The sequence below is a fragment of the Tachypleus tridentatus genome, chromosome 7 (assembly GCF_004210375.1).
Source record: "Tachypleus tridentatus isolate NWPU-2018 chromosome 7, ASM421037v1, whole genome shotgun sequence".
Taxonomy (NCBI): domain Eukaryota; kingdom Metazoa; phylum Arthropoda; class Merostomata; order Xiphosura; family Limulidae; genus Tachypleus; species Tachypleus tridentatus.
The window spans coordinates 132608952-132630900 of NC_134831.1; the positions used below are offsets into that span (position 1 = coordinate 132608952).

The 21949-nt window shown below is 35.3% G+C and overlaps 1 protein-coding gene across 8 annotated transcripts in view; it reads right to left on the minus strand.

The window, feature by feature from the left end:
• LOC143256625 (disks large homolog 1-like) overlaps positions 1 to 21949 on the minus strand; it is a 230050-nt gene that overhangs the window by 149174 nt on the left and 58927 nt on the right. For all 8 annotated transcript variants that reach the window (XM_076514070.1, XM_076514077.1, XM_076514073.1 and 5 more), the window contains one exon: positions 15093 to 15248. In XM_076514070.1, coding sequence (XP_076370185.1) covers positions 15093 to 15248 — 156 coding nt within the window. The remainder of the gene's footprint in view (positions 1 to 15092; positions 15249 to 21949) is intronic.

A 21949-nucleotide genomic window follows, 5' to 3' on the forward strand; every position in this document is an offset into this window, starting at 1 on the left:
AAACTACTCACTTCTAAACACTTTTATTTTGTATGGCTTTAATATAAATACATGTAAATCTTGATTCATACGTTGTTTTATTCACACCTTATGTAAATGAAAATGTACAAATTTGCCCGTTTTTACAAAGAAAATAGGTTAATTTCTAAATTTCATTATCCAGGTCACAAAGGCAAAGTTTAAAGGGAATAATGGTCATTTTCTGTACTTTTATAACATAAGCAATTAACAAATAACACATACTATCCAGAAACAAAATTTGTATTACATAGTGTAATTAGTCAGAAGTTTGGATTTGCTGTTTTTAACACAGTCCTTCCTTTTGATTTTGTTTTATTTTACTATATTCTATTAGTGTTAATATACTCTAAAACAAATAAATTTAATATATATATACATATATATATACACACACACACAAAATGTCAGGACACTTCTTAGTGATCTCAGGTAGTAGGCTGAAAACATAATTTTAATTTAAAATAAGTTACGATATTTTACGAGCGGTCAGTGAAAATTCTGTGCACAAATAGTTTGGTGCAAAAATGTAAGTCGCAGGTGAAAATTAAGACACGGAACTCTAAGAACCGTCAGGTCACTAACTTGTTCCTTGTATACCGTTCTCCAGCAGCGATGTCAACGTACTGGCATCATATTGAGTAATTTTGCCTTTGTCTGTTACAATAATCATTGTAAAGATGTAATTAAAAAAAATGGCGAAAATGCTAAATATCTGTCTAACATACGTAGAAAACTCAGGACCATCTGACGAGACTGCTTCCAGTACTGACAGTACTTATTTTTAAACTGTGTGTCATTTGGGGCCACGTGACCAACAAAATAACGAAACCGCAAGTAATATTACGAACCACATGGTTAATGCACGTGTAACGAGAACAATTTTGGTGTTGAAACTTAAGTCAACAACTTATCTGTTTCGTTTGTTTGTTTGTTTAGGGCAAAGCAATACAAGGGACTACCTACACTCTGTTCACCGTGGAGGATCGAACCCTGGATTTTAAAGTCATAAACTTACCGCTTATCCATCATATAACCAGGTTATCATTTGTTTGTTTGTTTAGAATTAAGAACAAAGTTACATAATGGGTTATCTATGCTCTGCCCATCACGGGTATCGAAACCGGGTTTCTAGCGGTGTGAGCCCGCAGACATACCGCTGTACCACTGGAGGGCCCAAGTTATCATTGAGCAACAACAAGGTTAGTCGTTTTCTCCTTACTTACATGTCTTAAGTTTCTATTTTATGACAAAAAAAACTGTTTCCAGTGAATTATTTTTGAAGCACGCTGACATATTCAAGATATTTAGCGTAAAAAACATCACGCAAAATCAAATTAACAAATCCTTTGTTATTTCAATTATCTGCAACCAGCATTAGACGTAAGTAAGGAAGTATAATTCTAAAAAATATCAATCACATTTCAATTATATCATTTTACACAGCAAGTTTACAGTTTAATTTCTGTAATGCATATTGGTATAGAGAGGAACTATAAATACAAAAAAAACGACTTTATAACACTAAAATGTTGAGGTTTTTCTGCTGTTGTTTGTTTAATTAGACAAGCAACGTTTCACTTTACAACTCCTTCAAAAGCGATCGGTTGGTATTTTAGTGAGTGCTTCCGAAGAATTGTAAAACGAAACGCTGAATATATTTAAACAACAAAACTACATTTTGGTGTTATAAAGTCGTTTATTTCTAGTATTACGTTTTATTTACCATATCATCACCAGAAGGAAGTGGTGTGCCAATATTACATTAATTATTTAATAATACGTTCTATACTTACAGCCTATGTCTAGTGAATGCTTCCGAAGAAGTTGTAAAACGAAACGCTGAATGTATTTAAACAACAAAACTACATTTTGGTGTTATGAAGTCGTTTATTTCTAGTATTACGTTTTATTTACCGTATCATCACCAGAAGTGGTGTGCCAATATTACATTAATTATTTAATAATACGTTCTATACTTACAGCCTACGTCTTCCCACCATAAAAATACTCGAAAGTGAATGAAGTTCACAACAGATTTTAGTCACTTTTATTCCAACTGTATAGGCGACCAATACTTTGTATTTTATACGTACGTACATTTGATTATATAAATGTAGTGTTGCATACATACAAGCGGAACTACATATAGACCTGAAATGATATTTGTAATTTGTATCTATGGAAAAACCACAGGACTAACTTCCGTTGTCACAGTCTTGAATTACCGACCAGAGAGAAATCAGCCGATCAGCAGAATTTTTTTACCTACCCCATGCTAAAGAATTGACTGTCACTCTTATAATGCACCCACACTGAAAGTACGGGGGAAATGTGATGTGGTATAGCAAGGATTCGAGTACGGCTCGCCAGCTCCAAAATTTAGAGCTCTATACAACAGAGCCAACTCGCGCCCGGACCGAAATTATGTATAATGAAGTAACTGGTAACCACAACAACGTGTTTTTCTTTTTGATATAAAAACAAGCGTGCAGTTTCTAAAGTATAGGCCAATTATATCAACACTGTTGTTTTAAACTTACATAATCATTCATCTTTATAAACGTGAAACTTATTATAAATCGTTTTTCTTAAAGAATCGACAAAACTATATATCAATATTAAAATTATGTGAAACCATAGCAATATGTTTGTTACTAAGCGCAAAGGCGCACAACAACAGATGTGCGCTGTGCCCATCGCAGGAATTACGCATTGAATTTTAGCGTTATAAACTAGAAAGCTAAGCCATCGGAGGGGCTAACAGATCATGGTAACGAAATGTTTTATGGATATTAATGAGATACCAAACGCTTTTATTCCATTACTAAACAAGCTTTAGCATTATTAATTGTACTGTTCCTTGTTTCTTTTTCCTATTATCCTAATACATTAATGAAAGTTGTTTTTTTTACAGAACAACATGAAGTTAAAAAATAACACCCTGAAGGTCTGTTTGACCCCCCTCTCTCTCTCCAGAAATCACTTAGTAGATATCTACATGTGATGTCTTCAGGGGATCCAATGATACGACTGAGTTTCGTTTGAGTTCACACAAAAGTAAAAAAAAAAAACACCTGCGCCAGCTCTACCTGGTTTTGAAATGACGGGCTACAAGAAGGAAGCTACTCAACACCACCATCCGCCAATCCTTGGGCTACTCAAGATCAAACGGTAGAAATTAACTGTCATTCTTTTAAAGCAGCCACAGAACCAAAGTGCAAATCTGTTGTTTTGTTTATCTCAGAAATAAAAGAAGGTAAGTCACGAAGCTAAATCTAAAATCTTACGTGTTAATAAGAAAGCTGCGCTAGATCGCGAATAAAGTTAAAATCCAAGATTCGAACCCTCACAGTAGATACAGCGTGAATAGCCCATTTAATAGCTTTGCGCTTAAAATAAATCAAATAACTGTCTTCAACGTCTTAATGACCACAAAAGCAGAGCATATACTATATAAATTAATCAACGAACACAATATCCTGTCTGATGTTCAATAAAAACATAATTGAGAGAACAAACAAAATATTGGTACATATTGAGAAATCAAGACCGTAGCAAATGTTTCACTTAAAATAAAACTCGTCAATTAAAAATGTCCTCGTATTATAAAAGCAGCTAAAATATACATTAACATTTCAGGACAAGCTGTTGTGTGTGTGTTTTCTTATAGCAGAGCCAAATTGGGCTATCTGCCGAGTTCACCAAGAGGAATCTAACCCCTGATTTTTGCGTTGTAAATCCGTAGACTTACCGCTATACCAGAGGGGAACAAGACAAGCTGTTACAATTTTATGTTTGAGCCGGATTTAAAAATAATATTCAGTAAAATATCTCAGTAAAAGCTTAATGTAGTTATTTTTACAACTAGGCGTTTTAGCGGATAAACAAGTTAATATTATCAATTTGCAGTTGATTGAACTATTTAGGAAAATCAGTCCAACCAAACTTTTAGTTTCTTCTACACACACATATTCACAGAGAGATGGGGGTAAACATACTACGCTATACTTGCTAGAGTTCTGTATTTGAAACACTTTATTTGACACCTGTTTTCCTCTTAAATACTGCAAATTTAATACATAAAAAATATGCACCTGTGGTATCTAGATATTCATCAGTATCGCTTATTAATATTAACTTCCGATCAAAGCAAGACACCTTCGTATTTCAAAATTATACATGTTATACTATACTACAGATGATTAGAATGCATTAATCACTACTTAGATGGCCCGGCCTGGCCAGGTGGTTAAGGCACTCGATTCGTAATCCGAGGGTCGCGGGTTCGAATCCTCGTCACACTAAACACGCTCGCCCTTTCAGCAGTAAGGGCATTATAATGTGACGGTCAATCCCATTATTCGTTGGTAAAAAAGTAGCCCAAGAGTTTAAAGTGGGTGGTCACAACTAGCTGCCTTCCCTCTAGTCTTACACTGCTAAATTAGGGACGGCTAGCGCAGATAGCCCTCGTGAAGCTTTGCGCAAAATTCAAAACAAACCAAACTTAGATACCCTTGTTGTTGATAGTATTTCAGTCTGATATTTCACAATGATCAAAGTAGGGTTTTGGTACCCGCTATGGGCAAAACAGAGATAGCCCATTGTGTATAGCTTCGTAACAAATGAAACAAAATGGTCGTAAACCCAATAAGTTTGGCCAACCCAGGAGGCTTAAATTAGTTCTAAACTCGTATACTAAACTTACTTCGAAGAAAAACCATTAGAATAAAATAATGAACCTAAAACTATATTACAAAAATTAGAAGTAAATATATTAAGTATTCTAATCAATACTGTATCCATACTGCTGAAAAAGTTTCTCTTACTTCGTTAAATCAGTATCAAAATAAGGACTAACACACGATGGTAAAAGTTACATTTCGCTAGGGCCAACTTAGTAAGCTGAAATTAGACCAAAAACTAAACTAATATTATGAAATAACATTTATAATAATATTAAAATTAGTATTATGTAGAATAATCGTTACAGTGAAATAATAAACATTAAAGAAAAAATTAGATCGGATTGTTCTGAATTTCGCGCAAAGCTACACGAGAGTTATTTTCATTAGCTGTCCCTAATTTACCATTGAAAGCCTAGAGAAAAGACAGTTAGTCATCACCACCCACCGTCAACTTTTGAGCTACTCTTTAACCAAAGAATAGTGGGACTGACTGTGATTTTGTAACGCCACCACAGCTGAAAGGACGAGCCATGTTTTGTGTGATGCGGATTCTAACCCGAAATACTCAGATTAAATAAAATTAAGCGTATCAAAAATTAATAAACAAAAGAAGATATTAAACATTTTATACAGCATCTTGTTCCCGCACTGTAACACAAGTTATACTTGGCTCGGCCAGCCTAACAGATTTAAGTTAGCCCTAAATTCATAAACTAAACTAAAAATATAAAATAACCCTTAGATCAATATAAAAATCAAGAAATTAAAATAAATTATAAAATATATATAATAACCAAGTATCTGAAATGTGTAGTTGTTGTTTGACAGTAAAAAAGTACAACTAAAATGAAACTACGATGTCACATTGGCTCTGAACCAGAAGGTACGAGCACAATTCAAATTACTAAAACAGAAAATAACAATCATAAATTAATAATACAAAACAGAAACAAAATTGAAAATATGACGTAGAAACCTATCAAGAGGGAAATAATGACAACAAGAACGAACAATATCAGAATAGAGAAATAATATTAATCATAGTCAAATAAACCATTAGAGAATGTTTCATATAAAGAACAAAAAGAATGAAATACATGCTTGCGTGAATCTCACGACGTTGTCTCGATTATATCCTACTGTAAAGCCTTTAAAACTTGAAAACGAAAACGGGCTGTGAAAACGGTCTTAAATAACGAAGTACTTTGATTAAAGGTTTTGTGGTTACCTAATTTAACACGATGGGATTGATCTATAGACTTAATATGCAATGTGAATATTAAAACTGAAGTTTATTAAGTGAAACCAATTACAAAACGCTGGTCTAAAAGGTTGGTTTGTTTGTTTTGAATTTCGCGCAAAGCTACTCGAGGGCTATCTGCGCTAGCTGTCCCTAATTTAGCAGTGTAAGACTAGAGGGAAGGCAGCTAGCCAACACCACACACCGCCAACTGTTGAGCTACTCTTTTACCAAGGAATAGTGGGATTGACCGTCACATTATAACGCCCCCACAGCTGAAAGGGCGAGCATGTTTGGTGCGACCGGGATTCGAAACCGCGACCCTCGGAGGTCTAAAAGGAAATTTGTAAATACTCATACAGCAAGCACGACAACGTCATCATTGCACACACAAAAATATCCTTGTTAACCTGAAGATGACCTAAGAAAGTCAAACGTTGTGCTCTGTTTATCAATAAAAGTGTTAATATCACCTATACCAGCCGTTCTGAGATACATTTTTATTTCAAGTGGGTTTCTCATTATCAAGAAAAAATATCCTCTCTTAATGCTTCTAGATGTAAAAATTCTTCACAGTAAAACTACAACTGTAAAATGGACGGCAAATTGTTTTTATATTTTTTCTTTATTTATCACTATCGAAATTTAAAAAAAAAAAAAAACGTGAATTAGGCCGTATCTTTGCAGCTTAGCAAACTTAGTTCTCAATAATTCTCAATGCTGTTGGAAGGTTGGTTTTTAAGTAAGTTTGTTTGTTCTTTTAATTTCACGCAAAACTACACGAGGGCTATGTGCGATAGTCGTCCCTAATTTAGTAGTGTAAGACTAGAGGGAAGGCAGCTTGTCATCACCACAAATCGACAACTCTTGGTCAACTCTTTTACCAACGAATAGTTGGATTGACCATAACATTATAACGCCCCCACGGCTAAAAGATTTTTTAAATAGGTGTTTGAAAGCCGGTTTCTGTTGGAAATATTTGCTGTTCAGAAGTAAAGGTAAATGAAAAAAACACTATCAAAAAGTATTTACTTTGTAAAAATATACAAGTTTGTGGCCTTCATGGTTGAAACATCTGGAGCTAACCTCTTATCCAAATACTTAGATGGTCGAGAAACTAATCTGCCTTAAGGTATAGTGCCGCTGTAATGTATGTTTTGTACTAGACAGGATCACGTACTTGTGAAAAAGAATACCAGAAAAATACGCTCACCTATACAAACATGTTAAACTCACTGAACGTACACAAAATTGTCAAAGATATTAAACCATAAATTGTATAGAATTTAATGAAATGATAACTGTTTTAATCACGCTGTGTTAGTTTTCCACGAAAAACAAAACAAGACAAAAAAAAACGACCCATACGTTAGTCAAAAAAGCCTCCAACAAAAGAGTTTCTATTATCATATTCACAACGATATGCCATGATTGCCACATGTCACACCAAAAGTACCAATCACATAAATTCACTTTCTTCCGGGCTTTTACCGGTGAAATAAAATATAAGTTTTGTCTGTGATTTTTTACAAGCTCTTTTGGCAGCATCTAAACATAGTATCTGATTTAATTGTAACGTTTTTATGTCAACTAATTCCTTCGGAGTTTGTAAAAAGATTAGAACATAGTTGAAAAATAAATTATTACAAATCCGCTTTCACTACTGGTAAGAGTATGAATGCATGTTTGTTTTTCTTGTAAGGAAAGAGATTTAAACATATTTTTACTTGTACACGTACGCTAAAAATTCAGTAACTTCAGCAGCGCGGCATGGCCACGTGGTTAAGGCACTCCACTCGTAATCCGAGGGTTGCGGGTTCGAATCCCCGTCACACCAAACATGCTTGCCCTTTCAGCCGTGGGAGCGTTATAATATTTCGATCAATCACACTATTCGTTGGTAAAAGAGTAGCCCAAGAGTTGACGGTGGGTGGTGATGACTAGCTGCCTTCCCTCTTGTCTTACACTGCTAAATTAAGGACGGCTAACGCACATAACCCTCGTGTAGCTTTGCGCTAAATCCAAAACTAACCAAAACCAATCACCTGAAAAGCTATCACTAAGAACGGTAGTGTTTACCACGTATAGATGAAAAGTTAAATCAAAACTAACCAAAAGAACGAACGGTAGTGTTTACCACGTATAGATGGAGAGCGCTGGCCTTATTTGGGCATCTAATTGCAATTATCGAGTAATACACAGCTTGTATAACATTAATATTATTCTGTTTTTCATACCATAGGTATTTTTATGTAAAAACAATTAAATGCAAAACTATGACTTAACACTGAGTTCAGTTTATAATCATATATTATTTCTGTTCATTTCTGGTCGCTAGTTGGCAGCACAAACTGTTCTTATATAACGACCATTTGTGACTTCTCATTGCAGAAACACGATATCTGTAAAAACACTTTCGAAAGAAAAAATAAACTAAATTAATATTCATGGTATTAAGGAGGCCATCTATTTATGTAATTGATAGATCGTTGTGCATGTTACTGATGTATGAGTTTTATAAACACCAGTTTCTTATTTATCAAAACAATACATTAAATAGCAGTCTACGTTTCTTCAAATTTTTACTGGTGCCAAACCTGGGAACTGTGCGTGGTGGAGTCGACTGTACACGCATGCACTGCGTTTGGGTGAATTTGGAGGCATAGGTTCTGTAAATATCCATTTAATGTCTGAACAGCGCTCCGGGGTACTTATACAGTCTTAGATGAATAATGATTCAAAAATAAGACAAATGTTCACTTATCAATCTAATGAAATTGTTTAAAAAACAAGTAATAAAATTATTTGCAAAAATTAATTGGGATAGCAATGTCAAAACCTTCAGAAACAAGGCATAGATGAATACAAAATACTCTACGTAAGTAACCAATAAGTACTTATGGTTACTAATCACTGTAACAATGTATTGCACTATTCAGTTTAAATGCTTTTTTTCAAACCTGAATTTTTGCAACTGTCAGAAATTCAATATTCAGTTGTCGATAAAGTTATTACTGGAAATATATGGTTTCTTATGCAGATATTTTTGTATGGTTTTGTGAGTTCGTCTCCATCTTGTTTTTGGACATTGCCCTCTCTACAACATACTTAATTTTTGCGCAAATTTTCCATTACTTTTAAATTCCTTAAATTTCCGAAAACCCTGAATTCTTATTTATCTTATACACCTGAAAATAAAATAATAATAAAACAGTTGGATGCTGCTTATATCGTAATCAAAATACATAATTTTAGGATTTTATAAATTATTCTAGTTCCATAATTCGCGTCCGTGTTTGAGACCTTGTTGTTTAACCAAACAGTTACACAATGGGCTATATCTGCTCTGGCCACCACGGGCTTCGAAACTCTATTTTGTGTGTGTGTGTGTGTGTTATGAGACCTATAAATATTAATTTATTATCTGTACTTTCATATTTTTCGTTCTCAAAAAAGATGTTGAAAAATAAGAATTTTGCCAAATAATTTATTAAACTGACAAATAAAACCACGATATACTTGTTTCTGAAACATATCACTCTAAGACAACAAGACTACATTAAGAGCCATCTACACGAATAAAAAACAATGAATTTTATGAGATCGCTTTCAAAAAAAAAAAAACTTTTAGAAATTTAAAGATTGGTTTTAAAGCCATAGAAAACTTATCCATTCTGATATTTTATTATATCCTTGTCTAGAACTTAACGAACTTCATTCGTTCAAATTGAAAACTTACAACATGCATGAATCCGAAGCTATAGCTATCCAAGTATTCTGTGTAGTCTTCATCAGGTACTTTTATTACAAATGTAGCTAATAGTAGACTTGGGATAATCTCTTTATAATATACCATGAGCAGTTATCTCTAAATAAATTTCATAACTATAGTGTACATTTTAGCTGTTTTTTGTGTTATTTATATACCTTAAAATCGGTATTTTTCAGGATTTTCATTTTTAGTTTCGTTTGGTTTGTTTTGAATTTTGCGCAAAGCTACACGAGGGCTATCTGCGCTAGCCGTCCCTAATTTAGCAGTGTAAAAACAAAGGGCAGGCAGCTAGTCATCACCACCCATCGCCAACTCTAGAGCGACTCTTCTACTAACGAACAGTGGAACTGACCGTAACATTATAACGCCCCCACGGCTAAAAGGGTGAGCATGTTTGGTGTGAAGAGGATTCGAACCCGTGACTCTCAGATTAGGCGTCGAGTGCCTTAACCACCTGGCCATACCGGGCCCATTTTTAGTTTTATGTAGATACCTTTAAAATGGCGTTTTTCACAGTTTTCGCTCTTAATACTGTAATGGTCACAGTAATAAATGTGTATCTATACACCGCATATTCTCTTCACACTAATACACGACACATTACCTGCATACTAATTTCTCGGCCCAGCATGGCCAGGTGATTAAGGCAGACGACTCGTAATCCGAAGGTTACGGGTTCGAATCCCCGCCACACCAAACATGATCATCCTTTCAGCCGTGGAGGCGTTATAATGTGACGGTCAATCCCACTATTCGTTGGTAAAAGAGTAGCCGAAGAGTTGGCGGTGGGTGGTGATAACTAGCTGTCTTCCCTTTCTTATACTGCTAAATTAAGGACGGCTAGGGGGTTTGAGCGAAATTTAAAACAAACCAAACCAAATTAATTTCTCTTACGGAAATAACAACATGTACAAAACATAGTTATATTTACGTTAAAACCTCTATATGAGCAACTAACATTTTATTCAAATTATAAAAAACAAACTTAACACTAACGAGCAAAACTCGGGAAAGTTTGTACATTAACGGAATGTAAATTGAACATCCATTTCCGGTATTTATTGGAAAATCATCGTGTTTTTCTTCCTTATTTTTGTATCGAGATGTTTTATCGATGTTTCTCGGTTACAGTCGAAAACCGAAAGACCGAATGATAACGACCACGTTAAATAACTTGAATAACACGGCCGTTAACAGATTCGTGACAGTCTTTAATAAAATATATCACAAGTCATTATCCACTAATGAATGTTAAAACGTCCATGTTAACTAACAAATAACTATGTTAAACCTGCAGCTGCCAAGTTCCGATTTATTATTGTTGCTGATTAATTTACAGAAATTGACGTTATTCTGGAAAGAAATTCACTAACTCGATTTTGTTGTAGTGCACGTCACTTCCGTCTTTAAGTGGAGTTTCTGAAAGATTAATCACGTTTTTTTTCAAAATAAGTAATTATCCATTAATAATGCTTTAACGACCACGTTAAATAACTTAATGTGGCCACTAACAGTCTTGTGATAGTCTCTGGCAAAATATGCCATGACCAATTATCCATTAAATAACACTATAACGACCACGTTAAGTAACTTGATAATGTGGTCACTGACAGTCTTGTGATCTCTAGCAAATTATGCCATAAGCAATTATCCATTAATAATGTTACAACGACCAAGTTAAACAACTAGATATGATGGGACCACTAAAAGACTTGTGATGATCCATACACAGTACGTCATATATAAACACTAGCGACTAACATAAATTTTTCATCAGCTACAACAGTCTACAATTAGCAGCTAAAATAACGTTTCACAAACCATGTTTACACTATGTTCCAGCAGAAAAAGAAATGTATATATATATATATATATATGTTATAACATTTTATACACACACAATCTGTGATATTATATAAACCTGTACATTCCAGCCTGTCGTTAATAATAGATTAACTTGATAATATACATACACGAAGTTATATCTTACTAGAGACGACAGTTTGAAAACATTACGTTTCGTTCACGTACAGAATATCATTTCTTAACTTCCTGTCTATGACTACTTTAAAATAAAACTTTTAGATGAAGAATCGTAGTTTGTCGAGGTGTGAAGAATTCTGATATTTTTAAAGACCCTCATCTTTTAAGTTCACAAGAATAAATATACATTCATAGTTTATATAATCTCAGACGACGAAAGATGTAATAAATAACTCCGACACACCCGATTAGCCAAAAGAAATTGACGTCATCCCGAGAACAAATTAACTCGCACGATTTTGTTGACGTAAATGCCACTTCCGTTGATAAGTGGATTTTTCGAAACGTCAATCATGTTTTACAAAAACCTATTGACAGCCACCTACTCAACACGTAATGAATTATCTCTTGAAGAGTTAAAAGTTTGTTCTATTTTGAAAAATAAAGTAACTTATTGTATATATTTAACAGTGTAACTCGTTCAACTTCAAATACTGATAATAAAATATAAATTGTTAACAGTTACTGACTGTGATATTTATTGTGCAGTGCTTCCCCTTATTACGAATTACCATTGCTAAAAGACAGGTACTGACAGCATATCTGGGCGCTAATAAAACTCTGTATGATCAATGCTTTTATAATCCTTATAAATAATCAAAACCAGGTCAAGCGTATCGATCAGTAATATCTTTTTCTTTTTTTGTTTCCATAAAGGCTTCCGCTTTCTCGTGCATGACTGTGTTTTCATATATATATATTCTTTTTTTAGATCGTATGAATCACGCATTAGTAAAATTGCACTAGTGTGGCAATGGGCTGTGGTAAAACATGCTTTTCAACACGTAAAAAGCCTAATCAACTCTCAACACCGAATAAAACACAAGAAACACTTATTTTTTCTAACATACGGAAGCACATGAGAGTATAAAACCAACGTGAAAACAGTAAACGAGAATATATATATGAATATAATAAAAACCAAATTTACATACTATAAACATAAAGTTTACAACTGCTTAAATTTACTAGAATTTTCGTGAAAATGTAACTGTCTTATTATATAAACAATAACAATTTATTTCTCCTAACAACCATAGCAACCCACGCAGAAAAATAATTTAATCCAACTTTAAAATATCTACCTTTCAGTGCACCTGGGGTCCATACTGACCCCGTATATATTTACTGAAAACAATGTTGAAGCTATGATTTAGATGTTGAAAAGTTAACATACTGGCTTCTCATAACATTGCGTAAATAAACTGTAAGAAATACTGAGTACCATAATTATGTTGTATGTGATTTATTATTACAAAATATTAAATTTACTCATATTTATTTTCTCATATTTAGACAAAAACTGTCATTATTGTCATGTATTTTGATAACATGGGGTCACTTTTTCTCTAATTAACATCTCACAATTAAAACTAATGAAATATTGAATAAAGAAACAGGTTTCTCCAATATGTAACAAAAAACACCAAACTGTACGAAAATGTGCTTGGGGTCCGAACGGATCCAAAGGGGTCGAACTACATCAAACTTTGTTTCAAAGCTAAACTGATGTCACAATTTGGACAACATGTAAGCAAAACTGAGCGAACATAAAGTGTTTTTCATATTTTTTACCAGTCATTTTACAAACATTCATCACATCGTACACAAGGTGTGGAGTGATCAGCGCAAAAATAGTTTCTACATGCTGTACAGGTTTGACGGACTTTCCTTTTCGCGATTCTTGGGCAAATATAACACCGTGTTTTTGTTGTAGGAAGACCAGCATGTTGTCTTGTGTCAAGCAATCCCAGATTTACAAAACAGATTTGACGCCTTTCTGCATTGCACGTGGATTCTGGAGACGTCTCTGAAGTAGGTTATACTCATTACTTCACTTCAGGAGAGATCTAAATACGTAACCACTGTTTATCACAATGGATAACCTCTGTGAGTCCCTACACACAGTGCCTGATGAAGACACAGAGCTCCAAATCTGTATATTACTTAGGGTGCGCATGGACCCCATGCAACGTTTTATTCACAAACATTGTTCGACTACAAAACATCTAATGTTTTATTATTTTTGTGTCTGAGAAAGATATTGTAACAGTTACATAAAAATACAACTGGTCAATGGAAATATAATAAAAATATTTATCGTCGGGGTACATATGGATCCCAGGTGTACTGATGAAGGTTAAATATTGTAACATTAACTTTTAAATATCTAACTTTCCTTTGATAACCTAACAACAGAAACATTACAATGTTTGTGTTATAATTGTGTATATATACAGATATATTTAAAACAAATTGAAAAAATAAACATGATGTACAGATGTCAACGATAAAAGATTCACAAACAAGGGAGGGATGTAAACACGAAACCATATAAAAATACCTACTTAATATTTTCAAAATACTTCAATCTACAATTACACGTTGAATTCCTTTCACGTGTGTGAATTTAGATTTGAATATAAGCGTTTTCACAGACTAATGTTATAAAGTCTTATAATGACTAATTTCAATAAGTTTATAACATTGGCTCAGTGGATCCTTTATGTAAGGACTTTTGTATGATATTTCTGTATTCATCTCTACCTTGCTTTTGTACGTTTTGGCATTGCCTGATGTCATCTGATGGACGTCATGTGTTAAAGTCAGTTAAACGCTATAATGCTTCTGCACTTCTCAAGTTAAAATGCCACATTTTGGTGTGCATATCATCACAACAACTTAAAAAATTGATGAGCTAGGCCTTCTGACGTCAGAACCAGAAATAATCAATAGAACATTTGTCTGTTTCGCTCTTCGCCGGTTCTTTAGCGATGGTTTTTTGGCTAAACTAGAGGTCTTAGCAACTTTTGAAAACCCCGAAAACCTAGGTTAGATGTTTATAAGTCTCTTAGATTGCTTTAAAAAATATTTGAAATTACGATAACCAATACATAATATACGACGGCCTTTTTTTTTGTCCGGGCCCATCTCTACATACTAAGGATCTCTGTGTTCAGTGATATATGATTCTTTTATACGCACGTGGTATTTTATACGTCCAGAAGTGATAGTCGCCATGTTTTGACAAATGAATGTTATTCACTGTTCTTGTGGCTCTGTCATAAAAAGATTTAAAAGGAGAAGACGGTCGTCTGAATATTCTAAAGTAGTAAAGTTGTATGGTCACATATAGAGTAACTTATAAGTTACAGCCGAATTCTCGTTAGAAAGGTACACAATCGAAATGACCGAATATGAGAAGCTTTCACTTCACCTTTTTTAATGCGACCAAAATACCAGAATTTTTTAAATATGACTTAATCACAATGTAAAGTTTCTACATTTCTCCAATAGAGGACAGCCTTTGTTTAATTAAAATATGCCTTACTTTTCTCGGTGAATTCGATACGTTACTGCCGTAGTAATCGGACACAGACAGCGCCTTTTCCACCAAACTTCTTGGGAGACCAACTAGATTGGAAAAATATTTGTAATCACCAGTAGCTGTTGAAATTGGAAAATCTTCGTCCCTGTATCTGCATTTCTGTAACAAAACGAACACAAACTTGTACAACTTTAAAAAATCAATATTTTTATTTATATTGATATCACATTTTTAACGTCAGAAAAATACCGTAAACAAAATAATTGGGTTTCATTTTAAGAGCTGGTAAAATGAAACTCAATATTTTCCGCGGAAATTCAAAACCGTAAATCTCTGTAAAAGATTTAGATAAAATTAATTTATTTTGCATCTAACACGAAACAATTTGACAATGAACATATTGCAACCCGAACGAAAAAAAAAGAATGAATGAAGATAGATAAGGGAATTTTAACAATTAATTACACATTCTATTTCCGTTTTTGAAATCATTCACAAATGTTGTTTCACACCATAGAATATCTGAACAATCAAATTTATAATATATTTATGAATATACGAAATGGGCGGACGGACAGACTGACAAATAATTAGAGGAATAATTAATTCGACAACGAAATGAGGTAATAACGAATTTCTTTACATGGATATCCGTCGAGATTTTCAACGGCTAACAACAAAACGTTAATTTGGCAGTGTAAGACTAGAGAGAAGGAAGCTAGTCATCACCACCCACCGCCAACTCTCGCGCTACTCTTTTTCCAACGAATAGTGGGATTGACCGTCACATTATAACGTCCCCACGGCTAAAAGGGGGAGCATATTTGGTCCGACTGGGATTCGAACCCGCGACCCTCAGGTTACGAGTCGAACGCCTTAACCCACCTGGCCATGACGGACCTATATATTCAGAGAAATCAAGCGCTCGACTAATAACTGATTCTAGACTAACCATTATAACACTAAATTACACTCTGGAATAATTCAAGCAGAAATAAACAAAGGTCCACATTAGAGATGGAATATATACTCTTCAAAAAAAGAAACGCAAAAGGGATATTTTTTAAAGAGAAATATATGTAATAACGTTACAAGCTCATAGTATGTGATGTTACACGTGTTAAGGCACTAATTGTCAGACCAAAATGACAATAAAAGTTGTGCACTTTGAAAACGGAGGAAAACATCGGATTTTTCCCCAAAACGCATTCGTGTCCAATAAATTTGTTTGAGAGATCTGCATGTTCTGCAAGTGCAACACGTGCAAAATCCCTATAAAAGTGACGGGTTCTCGGTGTCCATAGCTCAGTGTTAAGCCACCGACACGCAATACAGTTACGCCAAGACTGACTGAAGCACAACGCAACAACGCCATTGGTCGCTTGAAAGCAGGCGAATCTCGATCAGATGTTGCCAGAGCTGTGAATGTCCACCCCAGCCCCATCACAAGGCTATGGAATCGTCACCAACAACATGGATCAACTCGTGACCGGCCACGATCTGGTAGACCTCGTGTGACCACGCTCGCACAAGATCGCTACATCCGGTTACGTCACCTTCGAGATAAAACCACCACTGCTACGTCTACTGCCTCAACCATACCAGGGCTGCGTAGGATTTCCGATCAGACCGTACGCAACCGTCGACGAGATTCTTAGGCCCCATGTGCAACCCATCATGGTGAACGTCAACGACGTTTTTCAACATGACAACGCCCGTCCTCACACAGCCCGACTCACCACTGTCTTCTTGAGACACCACAACATCAACGTTCTTCCCTGGACCTCCAGATCACCAGATTTAAACCCCATCGAACATCTTTGGGACGAGTTGGACCGACGTCTGCGACGGCGACAACCTCAACCGCAGACTCTACCTCAGCTTGCAGCAGCTTTGCAGGCTGAGTGGACAGCCGTTCCACAGGATTTGATTCGTCATCTCATCGCTTCCATGGGCAGGAGATGCCAAGCAGTTATTGATGCTCACGGGGGGGGGCATACTCGTTATTGACGTTGAGTGACGTTAAACTCCAACTAGTGAGCGTGGACTTCGCCTTTGCAGACTTTGGATGTTCAGCAGTGAATGTGCAACGTTTCACACATGTCAAACAGAACTACCCGGAATAAACTTGTTAACAATATGTCTCAAATTTTGCCTTTTGCGTTTCTTTTTTTTTGAAGAATATATAATACTTGGTAACAAATATTAGTTCTACAGCGTCAGGGTACACTTCTGAAACAAGGCGTTCTATTGAAGTGTTGTACGAGTTATGGAGCAGGAAAACTAAAGCTGGGCTTAACATATTATTGGCAACTTTTGCAAGAGGTCAAGTCACAACTTGCAACCTGTTAAACAAAATAAACTTTTTAGGTCGATAAAGAAAAATTATAACGCACCAAACTGCCAACACGAAACCATTCAGCAACAATCCCCTGACATGTCACAACAGCAAACATGTGGCTTAAGGATATAAAACAAAAAATAAAGTTTTTATAACTATGTTAACTCGCTCATCACATTTACATTATTGTTCAACATAAGAATATTTGAGTGTATAGTTAAAAATCTGTTTACATAACATCCTCAAAAATAAATCTCTACAGCTGTTTGGTGCAAGAAGTTTCCACACATTTAGTTATTTCGACGAATTAACATTTTAAATGTCACGAAAAGAGTGCATCTGTTTAAAACGTTAAGCCAAACTTCACACACACACACACAATTTATCACGTTATTTTATTCTTACCTTTAACATTAGATTACTTAAGTATTTATTCTATAAACATTGAAAAACAGCATGCTTTGTTAAAGAGCAGGATAAAATACGTTAATAGCGCTCTGCTCTTATAAGTTGGTTGGTTGATTTGTGTTTTATGGCACAAAACAGCTAGGCTATCTGCGCCAAACGTCCGGTAAAAAGGTAAAAATATAATAAACGTAATAAAATACATAAAAGGAAATGAAGGTAAAACAAAACAGCATTGAAAAACAGAAAAAGCATAAAACCAATGTTGACACCTAGTCTACAATGTTAAGAGAGAAAGCAGAGTAAGAGAAGTTGTAAGGTATTTACTCTATCAAAATGGTAATGATCATAACCCGCCAGGAAGACTAACAGGTAAGTACAAGAACCACCGTCAGTCACCTGAAGTTGGTCTTTCCAGTCCTGGTTCCGGGTTATGTGTCGTAACAGCAATTATCAAAAGGTAAAGTAATAAAAGTTTAAAAAGACATGTAGCATAATCGTAATAATAATTAGCCAAATGTCCAGTAAAAAGGTAAAAGTAAATGTAGTAAAATTCATAAAAGGAAATGAAGGTAAAAACAAAACAACAATTAAAAACATAAATGGCATAAAACCAATGTTGACATCCAGTCTACAAAGTTGTAAAGGTCTTCCTGTAGCAGAATGGTCATGATCATAACCTGCCAGGAAGACTAACAGGTAAGTACAAGAACCACCGTCAGTCACCTGAATTTGGTCTTTCCAGTCCTGGTTCCGGGTTATGTGTCATTATGGCCAGTACTAAAAGGTAAAGTAATAAAAGTGTTAAATGACATGCAGCAAAAGTGTAATAACAACTCGCCAGGACGACTAACGGGTAGTTCAAACAGCAACGTTAGTCACCTGACGTTGGTCTTTCAAGTCCTGGTGTCGAGTTATTTAATGTTCAGGCCATTTTACAATGTCAAATTGAACTAGAGAGATTGAGACTGAAAAGGTAACCACAATTATAAAGGTGCAATGAATAAATATCAAACACTTAAATGAGGTTAAAAAGATTAATGGCCATTAAAAAACTAAAAACTTTATCAAGGTGGACAGTGTCACCATCACCAATAACACTGTCCAATGTCACAGAAAAACTCTGACACAAAACATGTTTAAAATAGTGCCGTCGTTAAGAGTCGAAATGATGGCGAGAAAGTAAAACGTGGCTTACAGTAATTTGAGTGTTACACAAACTACACACTGGTGCATCAGTTCCAGATAAAAGTATACAATGAGTTAAAAAACTGTGATCAATGCGTAGTCTAGCCAGAACAACTTCCTCCTTCCGAACCTTACGGAAGCTAGGCGGCCAAAGTCCAATACAGGGTTTTATTTGGAAAAGCTTGTTGTCGCATTGCTCACTCCAAGTTGACTGCCAGCTGGCACGAAGCCGAGCCTTGAATACAGGACCATAGTCCATGTACGGAATAGGCACAATGGTAATAGTGCCAGAGAGAAAGAAAACGTGTTTGTTTTTTAATTTCGCGCAAAGCTACACGAAAGCTATCTGCGTTAGCCGTCCCTAATTTAGCAGCATAAGACTAGAAGAAGGCAGCTAGTAATCACCACCCACCGCCAACTCTTGGGCTACTCTTTTACCAACGAATAGTAGGATTGACCGTCACTTTATAACGCCCCCACGACTGAAATGGCGGGCATGTTTGATGTGTCGTGGATTCAAACCCGGGACCCTCAGATTACGAGTCAATCGCCCTAACTACCTGGCTATACTGGACCAAAACGTGTGGGAACAATGATATTGATAGTTTCCTAGTCGTGTAATTATGCTTTACTCGACGATAGTGCATGATCAAATTCAACATTAACTAAAATGCGAGAAACGTTTTTATATTCTCCCAACGGTGAGAAAGTTTGGTCTTTTTTTTTCATCTTTGTATTAAATGCTACACGAGTTACATATCCTACTAGAAACTACTCACAACCGACAATAATTAAGATTTCTAATTAGTTACTAATGAGATAAAATTAAGATCTCTCGAAGAACGAAAAACATCCATGCATTTCTCTTAACTTTTGTTACAGATTCATCATCCAGTTGGCTCATGTAAAAAAGTAAAAGTTTCAGAAAGTCGCACAAAGCTTTTATTGTCGATGTCTGTACAATTATTTGTTTGTGTGTGTGTGTGTGTGTGTGTGTGTGTGTGTGCAAGTTTTCTACTCCTGAACGATACCTTATTCAGGCAATAGCTAAAGGACCAGGTCAGAAACCATTTTCGTCTATGCATAATGTCCTTAATTTTAAAGTGAGAGCTAGAGAAGAGGCTACCTGCAGCACCCGCCGCCTGAAAAGGCTATTAATAACCAAACGGCAGCATTGATTGTCACTTTTATAATTCACCCACACACAACTGAAAAGAGCGAAACGTTTTTGTAGCATACAATATCGAAACCAAAACCTTTCATCCCCATGCTGTCCGATACGCTAGCCGTTAGGGCAAGAATAATAGTGAATTAATTGTTTTTCTACTTTTATGCTTACGAAACACAATAAGATTTTTTTTTTTTTTACTATGGATGTATCTAAACAGTATGTGAGTTACTCAAAATGTTTCAAACTTATGTTTAACTACGACTGTTTTTTAATCAAACAAAACATATATTTGCTTTACTTTTTTTGTGGTAAGCATTTCATATATATTTGAGACTTCATGACCAAAGTTGGTGAATTATAGTGTCAACTACATTAAAAAATACTAAAATATTTCTTAGCAAAGTCTGCACTTGACATAGGAAATATCGTGACGTGACATCACACGTTGCTCCGCCCACATTTGTACGTGCATGAAGGGCACTTGAAAATGTCAGTTTAACAAATACTCTATAGTGACTTCTTACACAAACTGGAGTTAGTTACGTATACTTGAATGATCTCCTGCCACACAGTGATTACTGCTGAATAATTAGCTCGTACGCATCGGCCTACACGTTTTAAACTTAAGGAACACGTTATTTGCACGAAACAATACCATTACTTTCAATAGATGGTAAATTTTAAAACAGAAGTTATATTGTGAGAGAGTTACTAAACAAAACTACTTATCGTTACTTTTGTAAGTGGTAATTATAGCTCATGCTAATTGTAAAGAATTAATTTAAACCATTCACCTATTTTCATAATCTCAAAATAACATTCCTCGTAATTACAATATAGTCACTATTTCTCATTAGATATATTGATTGCTAGGTTGACTTTTAGTTTCGCTCCCAAGTATACAGCTAGCTGTGATCGCAAGTTACGATAAACTTGCTGTAATGTGAATACACAGTTACGACAGAAAGTGTTCGTACACCTGCGTCGTGAGTAGTTTTACCCTCATAACTTAAAAAGTATCACGATTAGGATAATAAAAGTAAATTGTATTATGAATATTATACCAACACACATCTACATAACCTTTTATGTAAATTGAACGACAAATAAACTGTTTATAAACAAATAACAAAACATAGGAGGGGCAAAAAGTGTTTGTGTGTCTACATTAATGGTAAGTCGTGTAGCCTTTCAGGTGAATTACTTGGCGCAATCTCTCCTCATAGGCCTCCATGATGTTTGACAGTACTCGACTGGTACTTTCTTCCATTCTTCTTCACAGAAGGCCTCCAACTCTTGCAAGTTTTTCAGATCACGCTAATGAACCCTGGTCTTCAACTCAGGCCAAATGTTTTCAATTGGGTTGAGATCGGGTGACTGCGATAACCACTCCAGAACGCTTATATGGTTCCTCTGCAACTGGGATTGCACATATTCTGATGTGTGCTTAGGGCCATTGTCGTGCTGGAAGATCCAACGACGCCCAAGCCGCAAGTTCCGAGCATCATTCTTGATATAAGTGCCTAATATATCAACGTACTCTTCTTTTTTCGTTATTCCGTTGACGTGGTGAAGACTGCCTACACCAGAAGAGCTGAAGAAACCCCACAGCATGATCGAGCCACTTCCGTGTTTAACTGTAGGGACGGTGTTCTTTGGAAGATTTCGTTCCCCCTTCTTACGGAAAATATAACGAACATCACTGTGGCCGAAAAGCTCGATTTTAGTCTCGTCTGACCAAAAAATACTCTTCCA